This window comes from Vespa velutina, chromosome 7 (assembly GCF_912470025.1).
Source record: "Vespa velutina chromosome 7, iVesVel2.1, whole genome shotgun sequence".
Taxonomy (NCBI): Eukaryota; Metazoa; Arthropoda; class Insecta; order Hymenoptera; family Vespidae; genus Vespa; species Vespa velutina.
The window spans coordinates 6,252,876-6,267,578 of record NC_062194.1 but is presented as its reverse complement, the minus strand read 5'-3'; the positions used below and the strand labels follow the sequence as shown (position 1 = coordinate 6,267,578).

The 14,703-nt window shown below is 33.4% G+C and overlaps 1 protein-coding gene across 3 annotated transcripts in view; it reads right to left on the bottom strand.

Moving 5' to 3' along the window:
• Positions 1-13,573, bottom strand: part of LOC124950683 (neo-calmodulin-like) — a 97,686-nt gene extending 84,113 nt beyond the window's left edge. Inside the window, exon 1 of one of the 3 annotated variants that reach the window (XM_047497760.1) lies at positions 12,882-13,573. In XM_047497760.1, the coding sequence (XP_047353716.1) occupies positions 12,882-12,920 (39 nt within the window). In that variant the 5' untranslated portion in view covers positions 12,921-13,573. The remainder of the gene's footprint in view (positions 1-12,881) is intronic. The other 2 variants (XM_047497761.1, XM_047497758.1) reach the window with 2 other exon arrangements.
• Positions 13,574-14,703: the final 1,130 nt, after the last annotated feature.

Below are 14,703 nucleotides of genomic sequence, written 5' to 3'. Positions count from 1 at the left end.
CTCTCTTTATCGTTCTTTCTTCGCTCGATTAATGATCAATGATCCACGAAATCGCATTTTCTCGATACTAAACGACATTTGGATTGTAATTTCACGAGCTTCGAATAACCAAACGGATTCCATAGTACGCAAGGAATGCTTTTGATAGAACGCACTACACATGCTAGACCATATCGACAAAGGGAAATTAGAGTGGGCCGAACAATTAACGAATATCGAAATTATTTTTCGTTTAATGTCTACTATTATATCTGAATAAAAACGAGAAGAAAATTAAATAAATCAATTAGATTCAAAGTTCCAAAGGAATGATGAATAAAACGAAAGAAAAAGTAATATAATATATAATTTTAATAATTCTGATAAGCACCGTTAATATCTTCGATAAAATTATAATCAGCTTCATATTTCAAGTTATCGGTCTTGTTAATATCTTAACGATGTCCAACGAAAACTTAACTTTCGGTTAATTAAACTTAATTCCAGAATCGTGTGTACGCTCTCTTTACGAGTTTTAATTCACGCGACATTAAGATTCTCGAAAATACGAAATACTTTCTCTTTCTCGATCCTACGGAAGAAAGTAAATAAAGATGGAAAAGCAAAAAAAAAAAAAAAAAAAAAAGAATTTAATTACTGCTAACAAAATTGTTTACATTTTATTATTAAGAAAAAAAGAACGATCTTTCTATCGATTCATTACGCTATGTGAATGCATTAATTTATAGTACTTGGAAATGTTTTACATTTCGTTTTATATCATTTTCTCGACAATTTCTTAAGGATACATACGTATATCTCAACTCCAATCTCTCTAGTCACAATTTTCGAGTATTTTTCCTTTTCTATGATACTGAAAAAGGACCGAGAGGAATATAAAAAGGTTGAAAGAAAACGAAATAGATGAAAGAAAAGAGAAAACCAATCAATTGTCCTTGTCCTTCCTCATTTCTTTTTCTTTCTCTATTTTCTCTCTCTCTCTCTCTCTCTCTCTCTCTCTCTCTCTCTCTCTCTCTCTCTTTTATCCATAACTTCAATTCCTCGGAACGAAGTATATCCGGGAATGAGCCGTGCAGTTACGCTTGGAAGGGAATCGTTCTTCTTTATTGCCTTCTAAAGTTGCACGTGCGAAGAAAAGAGAAAAGAAAATGTTATCACGGTCGAAGCGAAAACGGATCCATATCTATACTGAAACTTATACGAGAAAAGGTATATATGTGTGTGTGTGTGTATATAGTGTGTGAATATATATATGTGTGTATATATATAGGTGTATATATATATATATATATATATATATATATATATGTTTTACGATAAAACGTATCAATGTTTTATTATTTTATGGTCAAAGTTCTCCAACAATTACGTTACGTTAAAGTTCTGAGAGTTTTGTCCTATCGATCGATCCTCGAACGAAACCCACGAGACCCGGACGATTTTATTTTAATAATTACTATTAAAACATCGATGGACGAGGAGAACGACGTCACACGGCAGCGTTCTCTCTCGGCCATACTATCTTGCTTCGATTTTTCCTCTTCGCCGTGGATAAGGTTAACCGTAAATAAAATTACTCTTGCCATTCCCGCAAAAAGGGAAATTCATAGTGCAACACAGACTAGAATATTCTTATTCAATAAAATGATTTTTAGAAAAAGCAATTACTTGAAAAATTCGATCGACGTTAACTCTATTCGTTGAAAGTAATTTTATCTGTTCGTTCGTTCGTTCGTTCGTTCGTTCGTTCGTTCGTTCGTTCGTACCATTCGTTCGTTTTTTCGTTTACTATATTCGAACACGTTTTACACCGACACTTTATTATCACCAAGTGAAATAGTTTCGTGTACGTAACAACGATCGATTCGATCGGAAACAAGTCGCCACGGTCGACTTCATTTCACGAACGATGAAACTCGATTCGCTTCGTAGAATCTTCGAAACAAGAAAGAAAGCTCAAACTCGAGTAATCAATTTCTCTCGTTGGACGCTTTCGAACGATCGACTTGTCAAAAGCACGAACATCATTGTTGTCCGCGAAAGCGGACACTAGGTATTACCGTGGAAACTCGATCTGCGCAATGAAACGTCTCTCTTTGATTGGTGGTAGCAACATAACCGCGCGAGATTCGTTTATTAAAATGACTTTCTGTATGATGAATATATGGTCGAGTGCACGCAATTACATTACGAACGATCGCGAGATGTCCAATTTTCACGTAATTAACCATATTCCATGAACCATTAGATCTTTTCTCTTGCATTGAAATAAAATCGCTTATTAAACAAATCGATCGGAAGTTAATGTTGCATGAAAAACTTTTTTTATCTTCTTCCTAACGTGCTATAAGCTCGTTTCCACGTTAATTCCACGAATTTATTCGTTTTTTTTTTCCTTTTTTTCTATTTTAAAAAAAGAAAAGAAAATCGAACGAAACTATTTATATATATATATATAAAATCACAATAATACATTACAAATTGTAAATGAATAGTCGATTTATAAGAAAATTAACACGTATAATTATCTATGAAATAATTATTCTAAACTCTTTTAAATTTACGTACCGAGGAAATAAGCTAATAATTAGTAATTACCAAAGAGAATTGCCAAAATCTTATCATATAAAAGATTTTTTTTTTTTTTCAACATAATTATTAAAAATCGTAACTTAATATTAAAAACACTTACAATTATGTATTCAACATTTTCTAACGAATAAAAATACTTAAGATCATTAACGATCTAACATTATATTTTGTCGTTCTTCCAGTTACAACGTATCTTCTTTCATTGCTTTTTATTACTCGTTTCTTTGCGAGATAACTCTAAAAGAGATTTCTTTCAAAAGGGAGGTCAAGAACGTGGTAAATAACGCGAAAGAAAAAGGGAGAAGACATATAAGATCATAGCTCTTTTTCTCGTGGAAGAATTTTCAATAAATCCTCTTTTTATTTTTCCTCCTTTAACCTTTCACGTCAGCCTATTACTATCCTAGTGAATTTTCGATGCATCTGGAATATATATGTGCTCGATCGAGCTCAATTTTCCTGCTCATGCCGTTTTCATCGACATTATTGATATGAAGAAAATACATCGACTTTCGTAAAACTCATTGGTAGATCAAAAATCGTGTTACAATATTTTCTCTCTCTCTCTCTCTCTCTCTCTCTCTTTCTTTCTTTCTCTCGTTTGAGAGAAAAGCTTTAAAAATTGTTTTTTATTCTGCAAGTTTTGAACAGAAACTTATGGAAATAAAGATGACTAGGTATTAAAGAAAACTTTGAAGTTTCCTAATTCTACTAAACTCGAGAAAGATAAAACTAGTGATGTTAAAATATAGAAAATTATTCCGAAAATCAATAAGATTCCTTTTACATAGATATTATTATTCAATCAACCATCTAGGATATCCGGTAAAGTTCGAAAGAAGTTTTCGTCAATAACAGCTGCGAAGTTTAGTTTTACGATTGTAATCGATCTTAATCTAGATACCATATGTTACTATCATCGCAAAGAAACTTTTATTACATTTGCCATCGATTTGCTGAATGAATCGAATATTCCAAAGAATTTATCATTTCTCCTTTTTCTTCTTCTTCTTCTTCTTCTTTTTCTTCTTCTTCTTCTTCCTCTTCTGTTTCTTTTTCTTCTTTACCGATTCTTCAATACCGATATTCAAAAATTTGAAATCAAACTTCTGAAAATGCAGCTATGATAAAGATGAAGAAGAAGAAGAAGAGAAAGAAAAAAAAGAAAAGAAGGAAAAAAAAAAGAAAGAAAGAAAGAAAGAAAGAAAAAAAATTTCTATCGATTTCCCTTCGAAAAAGAAAATCCATTTCGAGGGGAAAAATCATTCGTAAGAATAACACGGAAAAAATCGAAGTGTAATTTTCTTTCATTCGAAATTCTCATTTACGTTTCAGAAAAAGATGACGCGAACGCTTATTCTGATTATTTCGTGATTGTTTCGCGACTATTCCAAAAACTAATCGGGTATCCTCGACAATTAATTCGTGGTATGTCCCATTGGAGATTTTATGCAATCATTGGTAATTGCACGAGAACATGACAATTCGCGGAAACGGTTGGTAATCATTTTCTAAATTAAATTAACTTGCAGTTATATAGTATGTATGTGCATACATACGTTCGTTTTGTAATTTTTCTTATTTTTCATTCATTTTTAAATTTTCACCGATAAACCCCATTCGATTTTCTTCCCTGCATATCGTTCATATTTTCTACACTTTCACAGTACAACTTTTTTTTCCAGTGAAACGTATTTTTTCATTTTACATATTTTTTCAATTCGATCAACAGAGGGTGGGGTAGAGAAAGAGAGAAAGAAAAAGAGAGAGAGAGAGAGAGAGAGAGAAAGAGAGAGAAGGAACAGGAAAATAGTGGATGCGTATCTGTACTTTTAAAAATGATATTCTTCGTCGATACGTAGCGAATACTGAATCACCTTTGTCTCTTATTATTTTATCATAGTACAGATTTCCCAGTACCTTCTATTCTTTCCTTTTTCCGTCGTTGTCTCGTCGAGATGTTTCTACTATATCCATCTTTCGAATATTTTTATGCACATACATTAGCACGTTTACATACGACACGATTATTATCTCTTCCTTCTTCTGTATTGTTTTGTCTCTTTGTAAAATGTCAAGTTTTACTGCAAAATTTTGACCTCTTTTTACGTCAGTATGGAGTGCTTTCTCTCTTTCGCTCTATCTCTCTCCCTCTCTCTCTCTCTCTCTCTCTCTCTCTCTCTCCCTCTCTCTCTCTCTATCTATCTATCTATCTCTCTCTCTTTCTCTCTCTAACTCTCTCTATCTCTATCTCTCACACGTTACAAGAACAAACAGCAGAAATTCCTTAGCAGATTCTTGTACTCGTAAAAATACATAAACTCGAAAGAAGTATCCATTTTCTTAGCTCGTTTGAAAGTAGTACCGCCTTAAGAAACAAAATAATTCACGTGTAAATAGGAAACAAGAAGACTAAGCTCTAGGTAGTATTTCTTTCGTAAGGGATATTTACGTAGATATATCATACGAACGAGAAGAGAAAGAGAAAGAGAAAGAGAGAGAGAGAGAGAGAGAGAGAGAGAGAGAGAGAGAGAGATATGAGAAAGAAGAATAAGATACAACAGCTTCGAAACGTTGAACTCGAGACTAGATAGCATGGTTTTTTCCGCTTTGTTATATATATATATATATATATATTCCATAGCAAATAAGCTTGAAATATAGCCATAGGCGAGAGAAATATACCTATGTTTATATGTGTGTATATGTGTGTGTCTGTGTGTGTGCACGAGTGGGCGAACGTAAACGTTCGCATGTTTGTATAAGTGTATATGTTTATGTGGGAAAAGAAGTAGAGAAAGACGAAGCAACGATCACGGACGCCTGCCTTACGGCCCTTACTAGAAACTAGGAAGTGGAAGCTCTAGTCAGAGATGGGAGTGGCGCAACAACAGACCGTGTCAGCCAGCCAGGGGTATTGCGATGGAACAGGCGAGCCATCGTAACTGCAATGCTGCTGCTACTGCTGTTGCTGCTGCTGTTGCTGTTACTGCTGCTGCTACTGTTGATATTGCAACGTCGAACGAAACATGCAAATTTCTTCCTGTTGGGTGAAAACAGAGAGAAAGAGAGAGAGAGAAAAAAAAAGAAAAAAAAAAAAAAAAAAAAAAAAAAGAAAAAAGAAACTAAAAAAAAAAAAAAGAAGAACAAAACGACGAAGAGTCAAATCAGATCGATATTGAATTTCTAGAATAATATCTACTACTTTCTACTACATCTTCGTGATAATGAGAAAACGTTATTGTTACCGTATATTATTACTATTACCTTAAACTATTACGTATGATTACTATTACTATTTTTATTTATACATTATTTTTTTAATATAGAGTATTTTTTTTTTTTAATGTTTTATTATATTTTATATTATATCTTAATATATCCCTTGTATTTTATATCGATCCTATGAAAGTAAAATGAGAACGGGAGAATATAGGAGAAGAAAAAAAAAAAAGGAAGAAGAAGAATGTATTAGATATTCGTCATTCATCGTTGTTAACGTTATCGACAAAATCGAATTTCATTGAATAATCGAATCGATACGATCGAAGGGAATTCGTTAAACTTTTGATATGCAGTTTTCACGAAGAGAGTAGATAAATATATCTATATTTACAAAGATTTTGTTGCGCTCGCGTGCACAAAAGCACAGTGCACACGTGAACACCTTTGACGATGCGTCTCATAGGAAAAAGAATTTGTGAGAAAAGACGCCTTCGGTTGAAGAATATCAAAGAAGTTCACGTTAAACTCAATTCCGCGCTCCTCGTTTCTTATTTCTGCGAGGAAAAGAAACGGAGAAAGAGAAAAATAGAGGTAGATGTAAAGGGGAAAAGTTCTTGAAATCAATTGATACCGTGAGGAAATATGAAACGTTCGACCTTTGAAAAAAGTTTCTATTTCAATGCCTTTCTTTAAAATTATTCTAATAATAATATTATTATTATTATTAATATTATAAAAAAATAATTATTATTATAGTCGTATTAATTTTAGACGTCATAATTTTATCAATCAAAGAAAAAGCCATTACTCGTTAAGAACGTTCATTACTCTTGTTTTTATAATGATTTTCACCGACAAAGAGATCAGAGAGTAATACTTGACCGATTTCGATGAACATGATTTTATTTTGAAGATGAAAGTTTAAACGAAGGAGTTGGCATTTTCAAATTTTCAAAAGATCATATCCTTTTTACGTACGAATTTATTTTCATACATAATAAAAAAAAAAAAAGAAAAAAAAAAAGATATATTTTCCAATACGATTTCTTTCGTTTTCCATTCTTTCGTTTCAACAAGAATAATGTTTCTTGAAAGATTCGTAAGAGCCGATATAAATATGAAAGATTGAATATTATGGAGTTCGATCTACTGACATCAATACTCTTAACTCGCACTTAAGCCGATTGTTAAATTGTAGGGTATAATCTAGACAAGCTTATATTTTATCCATTATCTGTCGCTGAAGTAACCACATAATATCCTTTCGAACAAAATGTGGTAAAAAAGAGCTTTTAAATATAATAACTAAATCAATGACGTCAAATCATGGAAGATGTATGTAATCGTATCTATGATAATGGATTCGTGAACGAACTTGTATTTAATAATGACTAAGCCAATAATTCCTTCACATAAGCCTCGAAACAGAGTAAAGTCACGTATACGGATCCTCGAATATTATTAATCGAGATCAAGTCACCTTCCACGTCTCAATTACAATCTCAAACTACAAGCTCTTCGACAAGACTTTAAACGATTAATTCCACTTACCATAAGACTTTTAATCCTCTGGGACTATTCTAAAAGATTAATTATATACATATAATATACCAACATTCATCCTATTTGTAATCCTTCTTCTCCTCGATTTCAAACGTACAACGTCAGCTAATTAGCATAAACGAGCTTTAATTAATTCTAAAATATAACGACATAATAGAATCCTGTTTTGAACCTTATTTATACATACTTACGTATTTACGTAAACACAGACACACACACACACACACACACACACACACACATATACAGAAACACAAAACATACGTATTAATTCTTCTACTTGAAAAACGTATGAAATATTTTCTTCAAGGAAACGAATAAAAATTGAACGAGTTTTCATCCTTCTTTCAACGTTCCAAGCAAATGTAATTTCCTCAAGCAAGATATAATTCGATTCTCGTATTAATCTATTTTATCCTGACAACTAAAATCGAATTCCAGTTCGACGAATCAATTTTATTCGGCCAACTCAAACTCAATCTTCGACATCGAAACCGATAAAACGAGTACACCGACTATATAATTACTCGACGAATGCGTTTGTTCTACAAATTTATTTGTTCTATTCAATTCTCTCTCTCTCTCTCTCTCTCTCTCTCTCTCTCTCTCTCTCTTTCTCTCTATCGTTCTTTTATTAACGCAAGTAAGATAGAAAGTTATAAAAAAAATGTTTAATCGTAAATACATTATCTTATATTTATATCTATTTAATATTATTATTTACTATCAATATAAAATGTCACGTTAACAATTCTTTATTCGGATTGATCGATCCGAACTAAAACGAAACTATCAAAATCGAAATTATTTCTTTACTTTCTTTCACTTATGCGATCCCATAAAATTAACTCGTAACAACGAAAAATCCATAAAGCAAACATTTAAAATCTCAAATTTAAGTGGCGATACGTTCGATAATCGTATTACGTGTTCTCGCTGAGACTTTAAGAACTCCTTCGATGCAACATCGAAGTAACTAACAATAAGATCCTGCATACATATCACGGATATTATCGTTTGTACAGGAAAGAGGTACGAGTTGCATGTTATTGCCGGGTCAACCGAATTCATATATTCTGACGTAAGTCAAATTTCATTTGCGTTTAAATGGCAACGTTAGAACTGTAACTTGGCCGATATGAAAAGGAAAAGAAAATAAGAAAAACAAAAAAAAAAAAAAAAAAAAAAAAAAGAAAAGAAAAAAACAAAAAAAAATTATGGTAGCTTCTAGTATCATAAATTAAAACTTATTTGCGTGAAAAATCATTTCGATGATCGGATAAAAAAGTTCTTTGCCTTTTCTCGAAAATCGTTCGATCGTCTTTTTTAACGAAAGCGTTACTATGTCGTATGCTACGTGAAAAAAAAAAGAAAAAAAAAAGAAAAAAAAAAACAGAAAAAAGAAACAGAGAGAACGTAGTACGTCGAACGCTTACGGAATCAAGACAAACTGGTATATATTGGTTTTCAACTGTCACTTGCTCGATCAATTAATATTCGACACTTAATTGCACCCTGTCATCGGCTAGACGTTTGATATTGTTCGTGCACGCAGCAACTTGGTCTGATACATCGAAAGCGTAGAACATTGAGCACCAACTAGACCAGCTTTGTTGCATACGTGAAAGAGAAACTTTATTAGCTCCAATGTACAAAGGAAAAGCGCGCGGTACGGTGTGAAGGTGGCAAATTATCCTACGCCTGATAGAATTCCTTTTGAATATGCATATTACGCAAATAACCTTCGTCATTTTTATTAAGAATTTAACTCTTTTCAACCCCTTTAATTTTCATATTCACACATCGAAAAGTGACAAATATTATTTTGACCTTTGAGAGATGTTCAAATATTTTAGGGTAAAAAAAAAAAAAAAAAAGAAAAAAAAAACCAAAAAAGAAAAAAAAAAGAAAGAAAGAAAATATCATACCGTACGAAAGGATATAATTTCGAATCGAGGAGTAAAACTATGCAATACATATTTACATATTCGCGTTGCCATTCGTTTCATACTGAAAAAGTGCCGTGCCGTGTTTACTTCGCGAAATATAAAAGACGTCTAATGGCGTATGCTTCAAAGCACACGAAGAGATCATAGAACGAAATATTTCTTAAGGTTAACAACGACGATACTTGCTTATGCAACTAACAAGTACGCATTTGCATTGTGGACGCAACAACGAATGAGATACCGAAGAGAGAACTTTTATAAAATCTTTGAGGGATGACCTTCGAAAATATTTTCAGCAACTTTAATCCTCGAATAATTTACAGACATTTATCTCTTAAATTGAATACATTTTATTATTACCTATGTAAATATCGAGAAATATATATGAAATAACTATCGAATAAATTTTGATCCGGGTATAAATTAAAAGTTAAAATAAGTTTTCTTTTTAATAACAAAGGGATTAGGAACGTTTCATTACATTTTTCAAACTAGTTTGATTTCTCAACTTAATCTCAACTTAATCTCAACTTAATCTCATGCTTTTTTAAGAGAAAGAGAAAGAGAGAGAGAGAGAGAGAGAGAAAGAGAGAAAGAGAAAGAGAGAAATCAGAGTGTTCAATTTACAAGAGCCAGTTCGGATTACGGTTTGCGACACGTTTATAAACTCATTCCGTCACCTTCTAGAATGTAATAGAGGGAAATTAATGGCGGCCAAGTTGTGTCCTTGGTTGTAAGTACTTACTTGATTCTGTGTCGACTTCGAAAGATACGACGTCCTTGAGAGAAAGAAAGAGAGAGAGAGAGAGAGAGAGAGAGAGAGAGAGAGAGAGAGAGAACTTAAACTAACGAAAGAGCAGCGGCTTCTAACGGGAACTTATTTCAAATTAAAAGTTTTCCGTTTTCTAATTACATTCTCTTTCAAAAGATTTTATACGATCACTTACAAGATGAATCTATAATCAAAAGGACGAATTATATCTACGGTCTTAATATTCCCGTATCGAACAGGATTATAAATCAATCGAGTAATAATCGAATTTATGATCGTCAAGAATAAACCCCACGTTTCTAATTATTTTTTACGATTAAAGATACAATTTTGTTTTAATGAACCAATGTATCTACCTATTATATTAAATACATTATTTCAGGGAGAATTAGCGTGACAAAAAAGCTCGTTATACTTACGCAATAAGATGTAACAATTTTGCGTAATACCAGTATATTTACAACAACTATGATATTTTTAGAAGATAAAACGTGTAGTGTGCGTTCAAAGAAAGGTCATTTGAATGATTGAACGATTTTGTGTCTCACACACACACACATACATTCGACCTAGCTAACGAGAATCATGTTTGACCTATACAACAAGAATGTTAAACTCGATATAAAATAAAATAACTTAGATTAACGCACGTTATTATTATATCATTAATTAGCAACTTGATTGACACAAATTAGAAACGGCTTTTACATAAGATAAATTTTTATGTGAGTTCGTGTTCGTTTCTTTCTCTCTCTCTCTCTCTCTCTCTCTCTCTCTCTCTCTCTCTCTTTCTCTCTCTTCAAAGGTTCTTATTCATTAACACGCTTAATTTTATCATATATCTGGTAGCCAAATGAAATATGCAATATAAATAGCACTTCAAGGTTGGTACGATTCAATTCTCATACGATGATAAACTCTTTGTTTCAATCTACACGGAATGCATAAGTAAATTTTATTTTCAGGGGTTCCGTCGAAACACGTAACTAAAAGGCAAGATGAAAATCAACGGTCCTAAAAAGTAGAACGATATATATATATATATATATATAAATATATATGTATATATATATATATATCGTTCTATATATATATGAGATCAAAGTCGACAAATATATATGGAATATTCAAACTCGAAATGTAATTCGAAGTGATTTACATCTTAAACAACTTTCAGACAATAGATTAGTTTTCGCTCGATTTTGAACAGTTCCCAGTACCTAGCTAAACCCCCCATCCCCAATCCACCTCTCCTTTTTGTTCTTTTCAAATTTAATTCCCATAAGGGACTTCTCTCTAATACGAATGATGAAAACTCTTTCTCTCTTTTTCTCTCTTTTTCTCTCTTTTTCTCTCTCTCTCTCTCTCTCTCTTTCTCTCTCTTTCTCTTTCTCTCTTTCTCTCTCTTTCTCTTTCTCTCTTTCTCTTTCTCTTTCCTTCTTTCTCAATCTTCTCCATCCATCGGGAATAAAGAAGCCCTCAATTATCGGAACATTTAATAGAGCGAAAAATTGGTTTTCCTTTTTCAACAATCCTAGCAAACCATCTCTATATGAATTTCTTTTTTTACAAAGTAACCTTATTCAATTTTTGATTTAAACTAATAGACAAAACGATTTATCTAAATAGAATCGCCGTTATCATGTAGGAAATATTCAAATAGCTGTCGTTGTATTGTATATCTCAGGAAACGAACGCAACAAACGTACTTTATATTCCAAGCCAAAAATAGAAAAAGGTCGAACGAATAAAGAAAATAGACTCCATAATAGAATCTCTCTTTCTCTCTCACTCACTCACTCACTCTCTCTCACTCTCTCTCTCTCTCTCTCTCTCTCTCTCTCTCTCTCTCTCTCTCTCTTTTTCTCTCTAGTATGCTATCCGTCGATTTAATCAAAGCTCTTCGACGTAGGAGTAAAAATATTCTCCAAGTTTGATAAAGAATTCAATGATCGAGCGGACGTAAATCAATTTACATATCCGATAACGATTAGAAAATGCATATTCGTATGCGTTAATCATTCGATATGAAAAGTAAATCGATTTTGACAAGGTATCTTGACCACACGTAGGCTCAGAGTCAAATATTTACGTATCATTATCGCCATGCTCGAAGGCTGCCCCGTAGCTTTCCCTGAAAATATTATGATACCTTCCGGATCGGATGCCCTTCTATTGTACGTGAGCGAACATAGTCTATAAACGCAATCACGATTGGATCGTAAATCTTGCAAGCGAGTAAGGGTGAATTACGATCTAGTGTCTATTCTATAACTATTAATCCTGATAAATTAACTGTCTACGAGCTGCTGCCATTTTTGAAATTCTGTTTTATCGGAAAACTTTAATTTATCGTAATAATTTGAAATTGTCTACGTTCTAGAAATGGGCGTTAAAATGCATTCGACAAATTCGAGAACATTCGAAGAATCATGTTGCGCAAATATCGTTGTGCTTGAGAGAAAGATCGAATTTAACAAAAGAAAGAAAAAAAAAAAAAAAAGAAAGAAAAAGAAAAAAAAGAAAAAAGAAAAGAAAAAAAAAAAGAAAAGAAAAGAAAGAAAAAAGAAACAGAAAAAACAGAAAAGAACTAAAGGAAAAAAAAATTCTAAAACGATAAATCGAACGAAAGAAAAAAAAAAAAAAAGAAAGAAAGAAAGAAAGAAAGAAAGAAAGAAGGAAAAATGGCAAAGAAAAGAGAAGAAAAGAACGCAAAGAGATAATGGATAAAAACTATACGAGGAATAACCATAAGAAAAGATACACAAGAATTCACTTACCCTGCGCATAACACGAAGAGAGAACGATGAGGTCTTCATTTTGGTGGTAATCCTGGCAATGCTCTAACTGTGATGGCTGGACGAAAGCGTCGTTCCGTTCTATCCCCTTCACTACGAAGATTTCCAAGGATAATCTGACCTCGCGCCCCGTACGAGAAACTTTTCTCCGCGAGAAGTGAAAACGGATTCTAGGAGCTTCTATGTTATAATATCAGAGGCAGAAGAGAAGACGGGTGGCTCGTCAACAGAAAGGACTACTACTACAGGTGGTCGTTGCGTCCTCTTCTGTCCTCTTCTATCTTCTTATTATTCCCGCCTTCTATCTCTTTTTCCTTCCTTCCTTCCTTCCTTCTTTCCCTTTCGTCCTTTCTTATCCCTTTTTCCCTATCGTACGCGATACGCGACTAACTGACCGATTAATATCACTCTTCTCTTTTTTCTATATTTTCTCTCTCTCTTATCTCTCTATCTACTGTTTATCTCTATCCTTGTTTTTCGAAATTATTCCTCGGCAAATGAAACGGGATGATTTAAATTTCACGACGACTGATGAGACGATCGACAAAGAATAAAAGCTTAGAGAGGACTATATTCGAGTTCTATGCTTTCTTCTCAATGAAAAAAAGGATAATTTTGAAGGGAAAAGAGAGACAGACGAAGAGAGAAAAAATGTGAGATAGAGGGAGAGAAAGAGAGAGAGAGAGAGAGAGAGAGAGAGAGAGAGAACGAGAGAAAGGAAAGGAGAGAAAAAATTTAATGAGAGCGTTGAACTGTACAGGAGAAATAGAAAGAGATAGAGAGATAGAAAGAAAGAAAGAGAGAGAAAGAGAAAGAGAGAAAGAGAGAAAAGGGGAGAGAGAGAGAGAGAGAGAGACAGAGACAGAGAGTAAGAGAGACAGAGAAAGAAACAGAGAAAAAGATAGAGACAGAGACAGAGACAGAGATACAGAGATAAAGATAAAGACAGATACGAAAGAGATGACTTGTTATTTCCTGACACGCTCGAGGATGAGCAGATCTAGGATGTTTCGTAGGAAAGGACGTATGTAGACGCGGCTGACGAGCGTCTGACCGGCTCTTCGTTCTGCGGCCTGGCCGTACGTGCGTCGAGGTGGTGGCGCGCCGGACCTCTTCGTCGAACCCACCCCCGAGCTAGGTGCGCGCGCGCACGACCCTTTACGCTCTCTATGTCTATCTCTCTTTCTCTCTACCTATCTCTACCTCTCTCTCTTTCTGTCCCACTCTTTGCCTCTCTCTCTCTCTCTCTCTCTCTATCTATCTATCTATCTATCTCTCTATCTCTGTCTCTGTTTCTCCTTCTTCTTCTTCTATCCTAGCCAGGGCCGCGCCTACTTTCGGGACGATCGAGGGAGCCAAGGTCGACCATCCAAGGCCGAGGAAACACGCTTAAATTCCGAAGAAAGCTCTCGCATTTTTACCATTTCCTTCTTCTTTTACGAACGTTCCGTTCTTCTATCTCCTTTGAAAGAGAAAAAAGAAAAAGAAAAAAAATATATATATATATAAAAAACAAAAAAAAAAGAGGAGGAGAAAGAGAATAGTGAAAAAGATGAAATCGAAGAAATCACGCCTATGTGATTTTTCTTCTTCTTTCCTTTTTGTAATTTTTCTTTTTTTTTCTTTTTTTTTTTTTGTTTACTTTTTTTGTTTTCCATTTCACATAACTCCCGTCGAATCGGATGACGCGTAACGATAAAAATTTCAATTTGCTTTCGTTATTTACTTTCTTTTTTTTTTCTTCCTTGTTCCTCTTCTTTTTTCTTTTTTTTTTGTTCGTTTAAAAAAAACCGGAAAATGTTTG